The sequence below is a fragment of the Helianthus annuus genome, chromosome 3 (assembly GCF_002127325.2).
Source record: "Helianthus annuus cultivar XRQ/B chromosome 3, HanXRQr2.0-SUNRISE, whole genome shotgun sequence".
Lineage (NCBI taxonomy): Eukaryota > Viridiplantae > Streptophyta > Magnoliopsida > Asterales > Asteraceae > Helianthus > Helianthus annuus.
In genome coordinates this window covers 23,243,092-23,260,655 of record NC_035435.2, presented here as the reverse complement: position 1 = coordinate 23,260,655, position 17,564 = coordinate 23,243,092, and the positions used below count along the sequence as shown (strand labels likewise).

The following is a 17,564-nucleotide window of genomic DNA, read 5'->3' as shown; positions in this document are numbered from 1 at the left end:
TAAGAGACTTAGGCAAACATAGCCTTGATTGTCAAGAACTCTTACGATCAATCTTGGATCCCGAGACGACTCACACACTCTATGATGGACAATGGATGATGGTGGTGGATGATGGTGTTATGGTGGTGGTGGGTGGTGGATGAAGTGTTAGAGAGGTGGTGTGCCAAGGGATGAGTTACAATGAAACCAAGCACTCCTATTTATAGGCTGAACAGAAGGCTGGGCACGGCCCCGTGTCCGCTGGACACGCCCCCGTGCCTGTCTGACACTCTCTCTCTTCATTAACTGTAATTCGCAATTACAATTAATGCGCATGCTGTACTTTCGCCACGCCCCCGTGTCCGCTGGACACGGCCCCGTGGTGGGCAATATAAGCTTCTATAGGTTTGTCTTTTCTGCTGCTTCTTGGGCACGGCCCCGTGCTGGCTGAGCACGAGGCGTGTTCAGTCTTCTGCCTTCTCTATTTTGCTTGGGAAGATGCCGTTGAGGGGTCGGGCAATCCACTTTTGTTCCTTTTCTTGTATTTATGTTAGATTTAACTGTCTTTTTGCTTCTTTTGTAAATTTGAGCTCATTTAATCCCGAAAATACAAAAGGAAGACAAAAACACTCTTTTTCCAACATTAGTACTTAAAAAGAGTTAGTTTTATGCCTCATTTGATATAATTTATATGTTGCATTTTACACACACCAGTATGTAATTTAGGTTTTATTTAAATGAAATTTATAATTTATAGTTTTATTGTTTTATTGTTAATTTATAATTTAAAAAAAATTGTGAGTGATAGAATTTCATCACAAGTGATGGGCATTTTCACTAAAATCCATCACTAGTGATGGAATAATGGTTGATGATATTGGCAAAATTTTATTAAAAGTTGTGAGTGATGAGTGATAAGTGATGAACACCTCTACCCTTTATATGCGTGTCAAAAATGACTAAGATGCCCTCCATGAGGCTTTCCCTTGTTTCGCATGCAAAATGGATTTTAAGTCCATTTAAAATTTTATTTATAAGTTGCATACTATTTACAAGTTTTTGGATGTTATACAACTATCGTCACCTATTCTAATGTTTTAAAACTTACCTATAAATGTTAAGATTCTACAAATTCAGTTTCCTAAATGGAACATATATGATTCATAGTTACTAATTAGTGATTATTTTTTAAATGAAATCAATGTAAGATTTGATGGTGAAGAAACACTAAATAATTAAATGAACTCAATGTAAGATTTGATGGTGAAGAAACACTAAATATTAATACAATCAGTCAATCTAAATTTCATCCCAAATACCTATACCGCCTATTGAATTATTTAACTATTCTTGCTTCTGTAGAAAAAAAGTATTTGCAAATTAAAACCGAAAAAAAAAACCTTCAAGTCACAACATCACAATAAAAATTAAATGGATCGACTAATTTGAAAATTAAAAATAAATGTTAGAAGAAGATATAATACATAAACATGAGTAACAAATATATTCACAATTTCAAGGACCGTGAGTAAAAACAATCAACCAAGAGAGGTACATGATTAAATCCCATGCAATTTATCCAACCACTATTGAATTATGAATTGCAACACAACTGCTCGTGCAATGCATACTCAAATTCCCTCTGAATCCATAAATATTGTGTTTTCCGACTAACTTTACAAGACTCAAGGTAACTATGCTTACCAAAGATGGGGGAATATGTTGATTGGATCAAGTCTACTAACAGAGGGAGTTTTATAGTAACAATAACTGAAATTGGCAAGCAAGCAAATGCACATATCGGTGCGAGCATCCATGGTTTTTGATCACAAAAGACAATGAATAAGATAGCACCAAAGGCTACCATCATGGCAGTTGTAGAGAGGAATAATGTCAAAAGGCCAAAAATCAATCTTCTTGGTAAACTTACCAGAAAATCCTTTTCGGAAAAACGTGCGGTGAGGATCGACAAGAACAATAATAATGAGGTAGCGGCTGTAAACATTGAGAATGCATTGGATAGAGCAAAGACAGTGAAGGCGATGTCATTTTTGTACATGGGTAGGCCGGATTCTTGATTGTTTCCACCAGGTACAGTGATTGCTGCTGCATATACGACTGTGACAATTAATGCTGCGGTGATGCTGCATGATTCTGCAGTTGTTTTCATCCAGTTATCTCCTTCCTTCGTCAAATCCTGGTGTTCCCTTGTGAATACCATTGCGGGTGTCTCTTTGTACATATTCTTTTCCCTAAGTTGTAAAGGCAACATGAGCTTCTCCACTTCCTATTAAATTAAACCGAGTCATATTTTTTGCATGTATAGAGCAAAGTGAACAACATGATGACTGACATCTTGTTTGTGACATACCTCACGCCATAAAAGCTCGCGTTGTAGTTGCAGGGCTGCACCAGCAGTACGTTCGAGTACGAACGAAGGTGCCAATCTTCCAGCCAAGTGTACAAGAGTATTCTCAGAAGAATCATTTATTTCTCTATAAGACTCTTTTCGCTCAATAATATGATAAATAAGATTGTATACTTTTTCTGATGCTGACTGAATAACGTTATACCCGTCTTCATCCTTACAGTTGATTGTAGTAGGTGATATAAATAAAATTTCATCAACAATCTCATACATATCTTGGCGTACAGCTTCAAAAAGTGAGTTACTGTAACCATCATTTGATGTGCCCATCTGGTTACAGACCAAGTTCAAAATCTTCTTTGCTTCTTTATACTCTTTTTTCTTCTTCTCTCTATATTCTTTACTGGACGCACTAGAATTTAGAAAATTTACTGGAAATTAATTCAAGTTTTCATCTTCAGATGGTGACGAGAAGACGAATGTGTAATGGCTTACCGGTAACTGCTAACAACTTCCAAAGAAGGAAATACATCACTGAGAAGGTTAAACGGAGCATCAGAAGGAGGAGACAAATCAACTGATATATCGGATAAAGTGTGGCTATTGGGACTGCACAACAAATAATCAAAATCTATCAGATAAAACGAGTCAGGATAAGTTATATATAGTTGATAGCTCACCAAGTAATATCGTGAAATTCTTCCCCAACAAGCCGTAACTGGTGTTATTACAGATTCTCACTACTTGCAAGATGTCATCGACACATTTATCCAGAAAATTTCCGTGAAATAGCAAAGAACATTTCACGATTGTTTTCTGACAGACATTGTGGAAAGCTGGAAGATAGACATAGTAGTATCAGTGGAAAAAAAAAGGTTTATAGAATTCTTTGAAAAAAGTTAGGGAAATACATGGATAGATAAAAGATTCCATGAAGCCAAGATCAGTTGGGAAGGTTATAGTTATTGCGATCAAGATATCATTAATTTCCAAATCAAAATCGGAAGATTTCTTGAGCAATGTCTCTGCTAAATCTGCATGAATTAATATGAGAAAGTATGAGACTATATTATGGTGATTCTTGACTCACATGCATCTGACATTAAAGTAAGCAGGTTTTGTTTTGGGTTCGGTTGTCATGTCTAATCTATTTAATAGACAAACATGTTCGGATTAACATGCTTAACGAAATTAATTTAAAACACGTCAATGCATCAACCTACTAAAAAAGTAAGAAAAATATTTCAAGAGATTAACCCACCAACCCATTTAAAACTCATTTAACCCACTTATTGCAACCTGTTTAACCCATTAACAACCCGGTTACATGATTTCAAATGTGTGCGGGTTAGTGTTGTTCTGGACACAGATTGCTACATATATGGGTCATGTTCAGGTTCACCAATTCAACCTGTCGACCTAAAATACATTATTCCAACACGATTACCACCGCTAGTAGAAATATCACCATATTGTTTTGTGAGAATAGAAACAACGAGAGCAAATCCCTGATAGTTGTCTGTATCAGTGCCTGAGTCTGAAGGTAGCGTGGATTTTAACAATATGCACACATATTGAGCTTCTTCTTGGCATAAGCAATATCCAATGGTGACTTTTCACTGCAGTCTAGAATCACTGTCAGTTCTTTCCTCTTCTGAACCAAGAGTTGGGCTGCGTGTATATTATCAACCATCACAGCAATGTGTAGGGCTGTTCGACCCTTATAATTTTGCGTTTCAATATCTGTTCCGTCTTCTAAAAACTCCAGTAGTTTTTCATGGAAATAGTTGTGGCCCATTTCAACTGCTAAGTGAACGATCGTGTCCCCATTTCCATTGATTGCCTTTGTGGCTGAATTTCTATGGATTTTCAGTATGGATTTTGCTTTCCACCAACACCCTTCAAAGGCAGCTTCGTATAACTCTTTCTTTAGTCGGATGCTGTCAGCGTCTTCTATTTCTGGAATGTCTTTTATCAATTCTGTTCCGAACTTAAATCCCAGTGGATCTGTTGAAGCATTTCATTTCAATATATATTTAAAAAGGAAGTAAATTTAAAAGTAAAAAAAAAAAAGGCGCATTGAAGCAAATTACTCAACCCTGTCTAAAGTTGAGTTACTGTATGGGATATCAAATACGTGCATGTTAGTTAATGTGTACATACTTTCTCTGTCACGATGGAGTGTTACAGGTTGATTTGTAAAGGTTGATTCTAGTTTGCTCCATACAAAGGATACCGGCAATGTATCCATTGACATGTATTCTAGATCATGTTGCAGTTGGTCATTCATAGTACCTAAAATCCAAGCTTTGACAAGGTGTGTATATTTTTCGGTCATGTTGTAACCACCCCCAGGTGTGTCCTCAATGATGTAAAGCAAATCCTGACTCTCTATGAGCCAAAGCATCTGAGCCTTCCACATCTTATAGTTGCTGATTCCGGAAAGCTTCACTGAAACAAAGTTGGAGACGTTAACCGTTAATGCCTGAATATATTTCAGGTCTTCTGTTGGTGCTGAAACAATAGGTGCATCCCATGAATTGCCTGCATTTCATTCCAATATTTCAGAAAGGGTATAATTTGAAAAGTCAAACAAAAACTGTCATTAATTGAAGCGAGTTATGTTGGCATAATTTAGATGGGATAAGAATGGGTCGATTTGCATGTTGACTGGAAAATCAACGACTAGGGGAGGAAGGAGTTTGAGTCCTTTATGTTGTTTTTTTTATATTAATTTGTTAACCGAAAACTTGTTGTATTATTTTTGGTTGTTGTATCTAACGTAAAATTTGTTTTAAGTGAACCGTGTCAAACACGGCTATTTTTCTTATACCCCATTTTTCGTACTTGTTTCTTTAAATTTTAATCCGTATTTTTTTCCTTTCAAGATTTAAGTTAATTTTATTTTAAAAAATGATCCGCACATTAAATTAGTAGAATATAGAATTGTTTTCACAGATAGATTATAACACTTTGGTGATTAAGTTTAGTTGTAATATAAATAGGGATCATTGTAATTGTTTTACTTGTGTCAGAGTTTATTATTTGATAGAAAGGGTTGCGACCGATTGTCTCCAAACAATCTGTGTTGGTTTTGTTTGTTGATTATAAACAGCCTAGGCATCAAGTTACTCAACCCTGCCAAAAGTCGAGTTACAGCGGCCTTAGTTCTACAATGGGAAATCAAATGTACATGTTAGTTAATGGAGTATGTGTACCTTCTGTATCACTTGTTGTAAAGGTATATTCGAGTTCCGTCCATAAATATTGTACTGAATCGTAGTCTACGAATTCCTTGATAACTTGGTCGCTCATAGTATCAAAAATCCAACCTTTGACAAGTTTGTCAAATTTTTGAGTCATGGGGTCACCATCCCCTGGAAAACGAACTTCCGCATGAATGATGTGAAGCAAATTGTGACTCTCTATTAGGCAAAGCATCTGACTCTTCCAGACATCATAGTTACTAGACCCAGAAAGCTTTACTAAAACAAATATGGAGACGTTAACATTTGATGCCAGCATGTATCTTAAGTCTTCTGCTCGTGCAGAAACATCAATTGCATTCGATGAAACGCCTGCATTTCGTTTAAATATTTCAGAAGTGATATAAAAGTCAAATAATAACAAAATTACTTAACCTTGCCAAAAGTCGAGTTACTGTTCACTCACATTTCTACTATGGAAATTTGCATATGTGATAGTTAATGGAATATGTACCTTATGCATCGCGTATTGGTTGCCCTAAGCTGGATTCTAGTTCCATCCATACCTCTCGTGCCGAATTAAAGTCTACAAAATTATTGCTCACCTACCTGCCATTAGTTTGTAATCGTATTGAGCTTGTTCCTAGTATAAGATTTAAATAGCAAATAAATTGAAAAAAAAAATTATTGAGTACATGGTCGCTCATAGTACCAAAAATCCAACCTTTGACAAGTTGGTCATATTGGACAATCATGTTATCCTCTGGAAAAGGATTTTCAGCATCAATGATGTGAAGCAACATCTGACTTTTTATGAGGCAAAACATCTGAGCCTTCCAGATACGATAGTTGCTGCGACCTGCAAGCCTCACTGAAACGAAGTTGGTGATGTTAACATTTGACACCAGCATAAATTTCAAATCTTGTGTTGGTGTAGAAACATCAAGTGCACTTGATGAACCTGCTCTCTCCATTGGCTTATTTCAACTATGCGAAACAATTTCTTTTGAAAAAGGAAATATACTTGAAGGTTATTTACAATTCATAACTTGGCATATGATCAATATATAAGCTATTGCCTATTGGTTCACACCGGCCTACCCCAGATACAACGATTATGAGGCCTTGATGATGGTATTGAATAAAAAATGACGACCGAGAAAACGTAGGCAATAATGCACTTTGCTTATGTAACCAATCATTTATCATTATATAATTGTTGAAAATATTACATTCATTTCAATTCTATTGTGCATGTTTCTAACTTAATAACTTTTTTTTTCCTTTTCTTTTTGTTGTTGTCTAAGTGTTAGTTTGGATGCTAGCTACCTAAGGGTATTTTGATGCTATTTGGGGGACTGGCAGGGCCGGTCCAACTATTTTGGTGGCCCTAAGCGAATTTTTTTTTGGAGGCCCTTAACTTGTTATTGCCGATTTAGTGTTTGTAGATTCATTATTTGTAGGTAGATCATTACTCAGCGGTTCATGATTTGTATGTTTGTGTTCGCCATAAGTTTAGCGAATTTGTGCTAGTTACAAATTTTAGTAGGAATCATTTTAGTCATTCAAATAAACCTTTCTGTTTCTTTAAATAACAATATATATTTGTGTGCTCAAATTCCATTTGAAATTGAATTTATCTAAATATTTAAAGACAGTAGGCGAAAAGAAGTTGTATTCTTATAATATTATGTTTTACTTTTTACTTGATTGCAAATTTAAAATATATAAAAACAACACCTTAGAGCAAATTGGAAGAAAAGTAGATATGGGAAAGAAATGAGCAATTATTTCTGCCGATTAATAACAATAATCAAACAAATATTCAGATAAAGACACTACACGTATTCAGATAAGCAATAAAAGAAAGTAGGCATATAAATTATAAAAAGAAAAACAATGGCACTGAGTAAAAATACAAAGCCAACAAACAAACCTGAAACTTGAGACAAAAATCCAGTTTGAATTGTTCCGAGCTTCTATTAGAAATCAATCAATGTACAAACCAAAATTTGGAGAAATAAATCAAAACCTTAGGTTTGGCACTTGGCACTAATTGCCTTCATCACAAATACAGAGGGACAAACAAATGGTAAAAAATTGACCATTCCGCTTCCAACAGAAATTTAATATCCACTGATTGTGCCTCTTTCTTTGCAAAACAATAATAAACTTTTTGGCCCAATACCATTATTTTATATAGAATAAATTTTAAATGTGAGGCCCTTGACATGTGGTGGCCCTAGGCCCAAGCCTTACATGTTAACACTAATGGGCCGGCCCTGGGGACTGGATATTGAACTCTTGAACTAAAAGGAGCTGGATGGATGCTTTATAAATCATTTTGTCCACTCACTTTTCTCCACTATAAATATAATAAAGGTAAAAAAAACTAATTAGGTGCTTATATATGTAAAATTTTTGGAGACTTGACTCGTAATGATATAAAATTATAGTGTGTTGTTTCTATCAATATTAAACCAATCTTAATGACTTGTAATTCAGATTAAATATGTACAATTTTGAAAGCGCAGTATTCAGTGACTGAAGATTTTCGATGCCAGACAGAACTGATAGCAACAGTTAAGTAGGAGTCTGTAAGTGCAGTTCTTACCGGGTAACTGTACTTTATTAGTTCTGTTCGACAGAGTGAAAGGCCAAGTCAAAGTTGTTGAATAAATTTGGATGGTATGATATCCTAACAAATTCGGACATGTATGTGTTTCAAGGGGTCCGAATTTGTGACTTAAAGTTTGACAGAACTTATAAGTTTATAGGATTTGTCCGAATTTATCTTTGTGTATTGTCAGTACTTAGGTTGTTAAGTACTGACAAGTTGTTTTCTGTTATAGTGTCCGAATTTATTATATATTCATACTAGGCCTTTTGTTTTGTGTAAGGACTTACAGTGTTCGAGTTTGTGGGTTTGCCCTAGCCTATATATATGTGTGTATAGGTTAGGATCAGAGAAATCTATGTACAAGGCAATCTCTGTGAAAAGGTTTGTGCAACTCTCACAAACCCCAGTAATTACTCAACAATGTGTGCACTTCTATGGAGATGGTGACTATGTGTTAGTGAGAGAAAGCTAAGTTTAGATCTTTGTGATCTAAACCAGCTTGTAGATGATGTATACTCTTTCCGTTTATATAATATGTGACGACTAATTTAATAATAAAGGGTTTCATCTTCTACATCTTTCTATCTTTTATGTTTCTACAGAATCTTCACGTCTCCATGATGTTTGGCGGAAAATTTAAATATAGGTGGTGCTCGACATCTTGTAGTTAGTTATAGTAGAACCTAGATTAATTATCTAAATATCCGCATTGTATAAATACCTCTTGTAATAGCCATTTGAAACACTATTAATTACAATTACCAAGCATTCCATAATTTTCTTATAGCTCAATTTGTACCAAAGTAAGTTTTTTTCCTTTTTTTTTTTTGGCTCTTTTACCTCACCACATTGAACAAATGAAGCAACCAGAACACACATTGCTTCCGTTCACGGCATAACTTATCAGAGGTCACAACCCTTATGAGTAGAGAATACAAATGATCCTTTTGACTTGGTTCTCACCAACTGAACTTTAGGGTTTCATCGTTCTTCGGATTACACCAGATCGCCTACATTGCTCTTTGGATTACGCTTACATTTGAAACACTATTAGTTACAATTACTAAGCATTCCATAATTTTCTCATAGCTTATGTTGCCATTGTGGTATGGTCAATAATGGTTTGGAAAGGTGGTGGTGGGATTGGCCCAATTGGAGAATTTGATGTGGAGGATGGATCAGTGGTTTGACAACATGCATAATCGGTGGTTTGAGGTTGACTTTGGTCAACAGTGGTTTTAGTTGTTGTGGACTGACTGTTGTTTTGTGTAGATGAACTTTGTGGATCAGAATAGACTTTGTATTGAGATGGCATCTCAATGTCAAATCTATAATCCTGTTGTACTTCATTTTGTTTACCTGCATCAACCTCAACCTTTGTAGTTACTTCTTCAAAATTGAATTTATCAAGATCAAAAAGTTGTAGGCCCGTTTGCGGATCGACATTAACGTTTACGGAGATATCTAGTCCTAAGTCGGATGTGAGGAATCCATTAGAAATAGATAGAAACACGAGATTTCACAATTTTCAACGTTTTCTATTCAATTCACATTCCTGGTACAATTTTGCCAGCGCTTCGCCTCACGGTTTGCCGAATTCTCTCAGATTTACATCCTAACACTCATATTTATAAATGTGGGAGGGTTGTTGGGACGAATGAGATACCTTCGTGCGAACTAAACTATCTTCGTGCGAACCTACTCATCTGTGTGGATGTGCTACATCCGTGTGGATGTGCTACATCCATATGGATGAGCATGTTTTTACAAATAAAACTTATGTTTAACATAATCTAGCCCTATTACATTAAGACATAGGCAGCAGACATATGAACTAACAATCCCCCCCTTAGATGTAATCGTTGTCTTTATCTGTACTCTTGATCAATCTTCAAGCATCATCAAAACTTGCTGTCAAGATTTCTTTGCTTTTGACATATGCGTTCACAGAATCCCTCTTAAACATAACTTAAAAATCTGTAATGACCAGTTTTGATTTGTTCTTGAAATATCTTTAAGCTGATATCTTCCCCTTGAACTATACTTCATATCTCCAATATTTGACTTTTATGAAGACACACACGTTCCACACACAAACGTATATCAACAGTCTTGTTGGTCCGACTGACATTCAACATTATTAGATCTCAATGGAAGATTTTGAAAGAAAATCTTTTTGGGTTTTGAATATAGAATGCAGAAATGTAAATATACTCAAATGTTATATTTACAATTTGTATTTTTGTGAGAAAACATGCCAGAGGATCATATCGGTTTACTGAGACATATCAGCTGCATGGTTGATCTTTATGAAACACTCAGTTTAAACAATTCACACTGATTGTCGATATTGTTTATCAAATTAAACTCAATCTAAAAATTTCGTAATTCTTACTGATACGTTAAGTTACATTAATTTACACTAAGAATGGATTGAGTCCTTTATAAATAAGCTACTATTAAAACTTGAAACCGGCCTTGGGGACTGTATCCATGTTTACTCAGACCAATATGGTTGAGGGTAGCTTTGCCTCCAAAAGAGGGACATGCCACATTAATTAAGATAATCTCTTAAAAAGCCCTAAGTGCGGAAATCATCAAAGAATACATAAAAGAGGAGTCGGGACCAAGTCATTCTATCTTGTTTATTGTTTTTTTTTGATGTTTTATTTTCTTTTTATTTTTTTACTAACATCTTTTCTCAAAATTTTGGTTAGATTAGACTTTGACGATATTCCGCTATTAAAAGCTCTTGTGTCCTTGGACGACCTCGGTATCTTACCATCACTATACTACACCAACGATGGGTGTACTTCCCTAACGTGTTATAGAGAATGATCGTGTTATAGAGAATGATCGTGTTATATCGTGTTTTATAAATTTAAAGCTTGATAAACAAGTAAAAGTGCTAAAAATATACTAAAAAATATACCACGCTCGCATCACGTCAGCGACAATGTTGCACCTAATGACCAAAGTTTAATAGGGCAACTACAGCAATGTTGCACATTATCAGGATATGACCTGCACATTGGTCAACTGCAGCTAAGCTAAGGTTTCAGACCTGCATCTAGTTCATTAGACTCACAAATCAAGTTAATTGGCCATCAAACTGCACTTAAATGGCCAATGTCACTACACTTAAGCAAATTCAATCCTGCATCTAGTTCATCAAACTCACTAATCAAGTAGTATCCGAGATAGAACAGTATCCGAGATGGAGTAGTATCAAAGATGATTCAATCCGAGATGGCAAGACTTATCCGAAACAGTGGCAATCTTCAACAGATATGATCCAAGGTGCTTAATGATTATCCGAGATGTAGGCAATCTTCAATGACTTTTAATCCGAGATGCTTGAAGTTTATCCGAGATACTTTGATGATTATCCGAGAAGCAGGTAATCTTCTGTAGGATCGTTTTCGGACCCGAAATGAGTCGTTCAGAGGCGTTCTACTCAATATGAAAGGCGGAAACAGACATGTTGAGTTGAATTCAGCAAGATATCACTTTAAACTGTCTTGTATAATAATTCTGATACGATTACAGATCTGTAGACACTTCGACAGAGCTTCGCCGTCGGAAAACAACCTCCTAATTCCGTATGAAATGACACGAGATTACACATATATATAGCCACACCTAATTCCGTACGAAACAGACTCAAACAAAATTAGTTACATGTGAAATTAAGACTCAAGCGATATTAAGTAATTCCGTGCGGAATTACTTAATGACTTTTCATGCGGAATTAGCATGTCCATGCGGAATTAGCTTTCTTGATCTTATCTCGAACTTCATGCCATAAGACTCGAACGAAGATGAAGTCGATAGACAACTGCACCAACAGACTCCCCCTTGAATGTTGACGGAATCTTAAGTGAGAGTCTTCGCATCTTCAGTCTTTATCAGTCTGTCTGCTCTCTTTCCATCAGCACCAACAAACTCTCCTCGGATGTCTTCAGACTCCCCCTCTCAATGTGTTGGGATCGCAGTTTGGCTTTTTGATAACACAGAGTCCTCAGGTATCGGAACTTGGCTCTCTATCACTCAGAATCAGGATCATGATCTGGCTCTATCCTCTGTTTCAGAATCCAGTCTATCCTACACATCCTCTACCTCACAATAAATTTCACAAATTTAACATTTTACAGAGTTTTACATATTCAGACTCCCTTTCAGCTTTATCCAGAATGATTTTTCAATGTTAATCACTGATGAACCACTTGTAAGTAATTGTTCAAACATTCTTATATTAAACCGACTCCCCTTCAAATTGATCATCATGTTTAGCACTTGGAATTTTGAAACTCGGCTCTTCAACACCAGTTGTCAAAAATCTTTTTGGATTTTTCAAAAATTTATGCTAAAACACACTGAAAATCTTTTTGGATTTTTGAATAAAATGAAATGCAGTAAAGAAATATTTACAAACATTATTTTTTGTGAGTTTGTGTAAGAGGATCATATCAGTTTATGAGACAAATCACCAACACCATTAAGCTTTATTACATTCTAAGTTCTAAACAATTCACCTAGATTGTTAGTATATTGGTCCACTTAAATTTTCACACAAAGTTCAATTTTTTTCGAGATACGAGATTAATGTCTTAAGAACTTAAACTTATTCGCGTGTCCCACCACTTGAATATACTCACGTATCCAGATCCCAATATTCAGTCTTACAGCTGAGTATACCTAGATGATATCTGTAAAAGGGTTAAATGCGAAACCGTGAGAGCTCAGGTCAGAACTTCCGTTCAGCAGAGAGATGACGACTCGACTTTTGGTGTGTTCCCTTTAGAGAATCTTTTCTTCAACATCACATGATTAACATTTTTCAATGTTTCATCATTTTTTGTACTGAGGGCTGCGCTATATTTCAAGCATTTGCAGAAAGTATTATACGGGGACTAGGCCATTGCTTCCGCAAAATCAGAAGTCCCGGAATAATACCCCAGATATCACTGAGTATAAAGACCTAGTATCTCAGAAAGAGGGACCTTTCAAACAAGATTTCGGGGGTTACCCATATATCCAAGAAATGTTCCCCACAATATAAGCAAGTTTGAATATTTAGGTTTATATCTCGAAAACAATCTACTAAATGTATAAAAACATATTGGCACATCCACAGTAGTGAGATTGTTTATCACATTTGACTTTCCATTTCTTTAGCATGTTGTGATAGTCCACTGATGTACTATCATTTCCTCTTTTTACAACAAAACTCATTTTTGTTTTTATCATGTTTTTGGCTTTTTCAAATTTTCTAATGTTTTTGGATTTTCTGAAATTTTTACTCCCCCTAAAATGCAAACACATTTAAAGAAATTTGAAAACAAACTATACAAGTAAGATGACAACTTGATATGAATCGCTTCAATTCTCCATCCACTCGGCATAAACACTCAGAACTCCCCCTTTCAACAAAACTATTTTCCCATTAAGATTTCAAAACACTTAAGTTTGTTTTAATCAAAAAGGTTTTTCTGGAAAATAAGTTTTGTTAAAAACCATTTGTAGGTTCTGGGATCAATTCATCACATTGTTTTCAACCACTTGTATGAAGATTACATCAAGTTCATCTTAATGACCTTGACGAATCACTTGTAAGAACAAACCTCTGTACCAATTGTAGAAATAAAACATCTACACAAATTCATTTTACCAATAAAAATGCCAATTCCTGCTTCACACTTACCAACCTGGAAGCTCCGGCAAATCATGCTTTACCTGTAAAATTTAAAAATTTTAAGACTCATTCACAAAATCAATTTTTAAGAATGATGCCAATTCCTGATCCGCGATTACAAACTTGGGATCTTCGGCAAGTCAGGTTTTTCAAGCAAAGAAAATGTCCACCCAAGCGTGACCAGCCTTGGGTGATACCAACTCTTCTTTAGTTGGGGTGTAAGTTGCTTTCTTTGTAGCATAAAAGTCTTTTACCCCTTTAACCTTTCTATCGATCATCTTTCCAAAAATCTTCTTCACATTCCCATTAAAAGTTTTCTCAACATCAAATTTATTCTTCTTAGAATAAAATTGATTCGAGATCTCCACTTTACCAATCTTTTGTTTAAAATTCTCACTCCTTAATGGTGGAAAGTTCTCATCATCCATTTGAAAAACTGAGTTTTCACTCTTTTCAACAACATATGACTCCTCTGATTTTGTGGAATCAGATTCATCGTTAGATTTTGCTTCAAATTTCTTAACAACCCACTTTTGGTTGTCAAGCTTCACACTTCTCCTGTAAAACCTTTTCGAACACTCACCAACTTCATATGTTGAATTTTTAAACACTTTAAACCTTTCAGTTGGTGGTTCAGTTTTATCAACAACAATTTCTTTCAGTTTTTCTGAGACTCCCTGTTTTGTCTTTGTTGCCAAAGGACAATTCCATGCAATGTGACCAACTTCATTGCATCTAAAACAGATTCTGGTTTCTTTCCTCTGACGAGCTTCCTTTTTCTTCTTTTCAGCAAGGAATTCTTGATTTGATTGTATCCAGAATGAGCTCTTCTTTTCATCCTCAGCAGATGGACCTAAAACAAATTTTGTATTTTTAGAAATTTTTTTATTTTTATAATTTTCAGGTGAAATAAAACCAAGTCCTTTCTTTTTGAAATTACCATTATGGTTGGGTTTCTTTCGAAAGTCTAAACCATAATTGTAACCCATTTTCTTGTTTATCCTTTGTTGAACTCTTGAAGTGTATTTTTTAAATTTTTCAGTAAGATTTAAATCTTTTATTTCAGAAATATTAATTTCTGTCATTTTGAAAACCTTTTTGATCTTTTCAATTTGAACACTTCTTATTGGAAATTCTTTATCAAAATATAATTTGTCAGAATCATTCAAAGTATATGCAACTTCAAATGTTTCGTCATTCAAATTAGATTTTGTCAACAAAAACTCTTTACTATTCACCCATTTTCCCGACGATTTTGAACACTTTTCTGACGAACTCGAACTCCCGACTGACAAACACAAACTTTCGGACTCGGACTTTGACTCTGACTCCTCATCCTTATCCAACACCTGATCGACCACTCTTTTTATTAATTCGGACTCATGATCTGTGTCGGACGCTGTGAATGTGATGTCAATATTGTCTGGTAATGTATCGGTTATCTCGGACTCCAACTTTATATTGACTGCCTTTTTTACTTGTTCCTCATTTTGCTTTCTAGGTGAATACCCTTCCCAAATCGGAGGCGGACACTTATTATAACAAACACTTGATTTCTTACCAGTATCCTTCTCTTTAGGCTTCTTGTCTTCAAAGACTTCAAAACATGCAACAGTTGGATAAATTCTGTCAATTAAATAATCAAAACTAGAATAACTTCTCAGTAATCTTCTGATTCTTTCATTTTCAGCTTTCTCAGTTTCCAACTCTTGCTTCCATTTTGCACATTCTTCGATGTAAAAGTTTATTTCTTTCTGCTTAGACATCATTGTTGCATTCATCATTTTCAAAGCATCTTCTCTTTCAGAGTTTGTCTTCTGTAAACTATTCACAGTTCTGTTCAATACATCGTACGACTCTTTCACATTCTTAACATCAAACAACAACTTCTCTTTCAACTTTTCTGATTCACTAAACCTTTCGTCTTTTTCTTCACATTGTTTGCATGGTTCCAAACATGTAAAACAAGGTTTTGTGACTTCAACAATCTTTTCAATCTCCACAATCTTCTTGACTTCAACTACCTTTTCCACTTCAATTATATTCTCAACAACCTTGATTTCTTTCATTTCTTTTGCAGCTTTTCTTTCTTTAAGTTTCTTCAATTTATCTGCAAAATAAAATTCAAAACTGTCAGAAGATAAATGAGTTTTTCCAACATTTATCTGTTCAATTTCTTCATCATCATCACTGCTATCTGCTGAACTGTTTTCTGAAGAAACAGATTTTTCATCTTCACTCTTTTCTTCATTAGACAATACTGCTATCCATTCCTTCATCAATTCTGGCTTTTGAACAATTTGAGCAATGAAAGCTTTAAACTCCCTATTCTCATCCACATATTAATCCCAGCTAAAACCTGGAGCCAATTTCTCATCATCTTGATCAATGATACCAAAATAAGCTTTCTTATTTGCATCTTCGATCATTTTCCCATGTGCAGTTTGTGATTCCTTTTGTTGATGCGGTTGATGAGCAATCTGTTGATATATGGCTTTTCGATAGTAATCATCTTTTCCAAAAGGATTCTCTGCTCCACTACCTTTCTGATTTTTGCACTCTCTCTTGAAATGACCTTTCTCCCTGCATTTAAAACAAGTAACTTTAGATTTATCAAAACCTAAATTAGAGAGATTTGCATCTAAGAAATCATTTCTACCTGTAATCATTTTAAACTTTTCTGCTCTCCTCAAGACAATAGCTAGACACCATTTGATATCCATGAGCTCCAATTCTTCTGCATCAATCTGATCGTACTCTTCCTTGGTTAGCATGGGATTACCAATTTTTCTAGCAATTAATCCTTCATAAGATTCCATAGCAGTAACCAATAATGCCATATGACTTTTAACAACTTCTTCAGAAAAATTCTGACCATTTTGAAGATGCAATGCAACATTGCACTGAATCATATGTCCATTACCAACATTTGGACTTTGAACACTTTGAGGATTAACATTTGAAAATCCACTAGTGTTATTTGAACTTTGACTAACTGTTCCAGATGAATTTCCTGCACAAAAAGCGGGTTGGATCTTTGGACTTGCTTCAACAGTTTGAACATTTCCTTTGTAGTACAATTTGATGTCTTGTTGATTGCTTGAGCTGTTCATTCTGGAAATCTTTTGCTGTTCAAGATCCTGTGCCTCAAGCTTTTCAATAAATTGTCCAATTGACAATCTGCTAAACTCTCCATAATTCTTTAAGATCATGAGATACGTACCCCATTCTTTCTGCGGTAATGCGTCAGCTAACTTTTCAACCCATTCTGCTGAAGTTTTAGTAATTTTCAACTGAAACATGGTATGCACAAGATGATAATATCTCTCAATGAGAGTCTTTGTAGTCTCCCCTAGCATACTTGTAAACAACTCAAACTCTTTTTTCATCAAAGAAGCTTTACTCTTGAGCATTTCTATACTTCCTTCAAACTTCTTCTCAAGTGCTTCCCAAATTGAATACGCACTTTCATCATGCTGAAGCAAAATAAAGATGTCTTCTTTTACAGCTTGTTGTAAAAGACTAATCATCATTTTCTCTCCTTTATAACTATCTCTCTCTTGGTCTGTAAATTTTGAGATAATTTTATCAACTCTCAAAGCAGTCTGAGGTCTAACATACTTTGTTTCAATGCTTTCCCAAGCCCTCAGATGGTTTGCCTGAACCCAATTTTCAAAACGATTTTTCCAGCCATGG

General features: G+C 35.2%; 1 protein-coding gene across 1 annotated transcript; it reads right to left on the bottom strand.

The window, feature by feature from the left end:
* Positions 1-1,555: 1,555 nt before the first annotated feature.
* On the bottom strand, positions 1,556-5,185 carry LOC110931310. Its single transcript, XM_022174709.2, has 6 exons — positions 5,164-5,185; positions 4,511-4,891; positions 3,919-4,354; positions 2,843-2,956; positions 2,351-2,759; positions 1,556-2,266 (listed from the first exon to the last, which is right to left on the bottom strand). The coding sequence occupies exons 1-6, from the start codon at positions 5,183-5,185 to the stop codon at positions 1,574-1,576; spliced, it is 2,055 nt and encodes a 684-aa protein (XP_022030401.2). The 3' UTR covers positions 1,556-1,573.
* Positions 5,186-17,564: the final 12,379 nt, after the last annotated feature.

Coding starts and splice junctions, on each gene's coding strand:
- LOC110931310 (XM_022174709.2), bottom strand. CDS start 5,185: ATGGGGTATAAGAAAAATAGCC. Junction 2,957..3,918: donor GCCAAGAAGAAGCTCAATAT/GTGTGCATATTG, acceptor TTTGTTGTGCAG/TCCCAATAGCCACACTTTAT. Junction 2,267..2,350: donor GCGAGCTTTTATGGCGTGAG/GTATGTCACAAA, acceptor TTAATTTAATAG/GAAGTGGAGAAGCTCATGTT.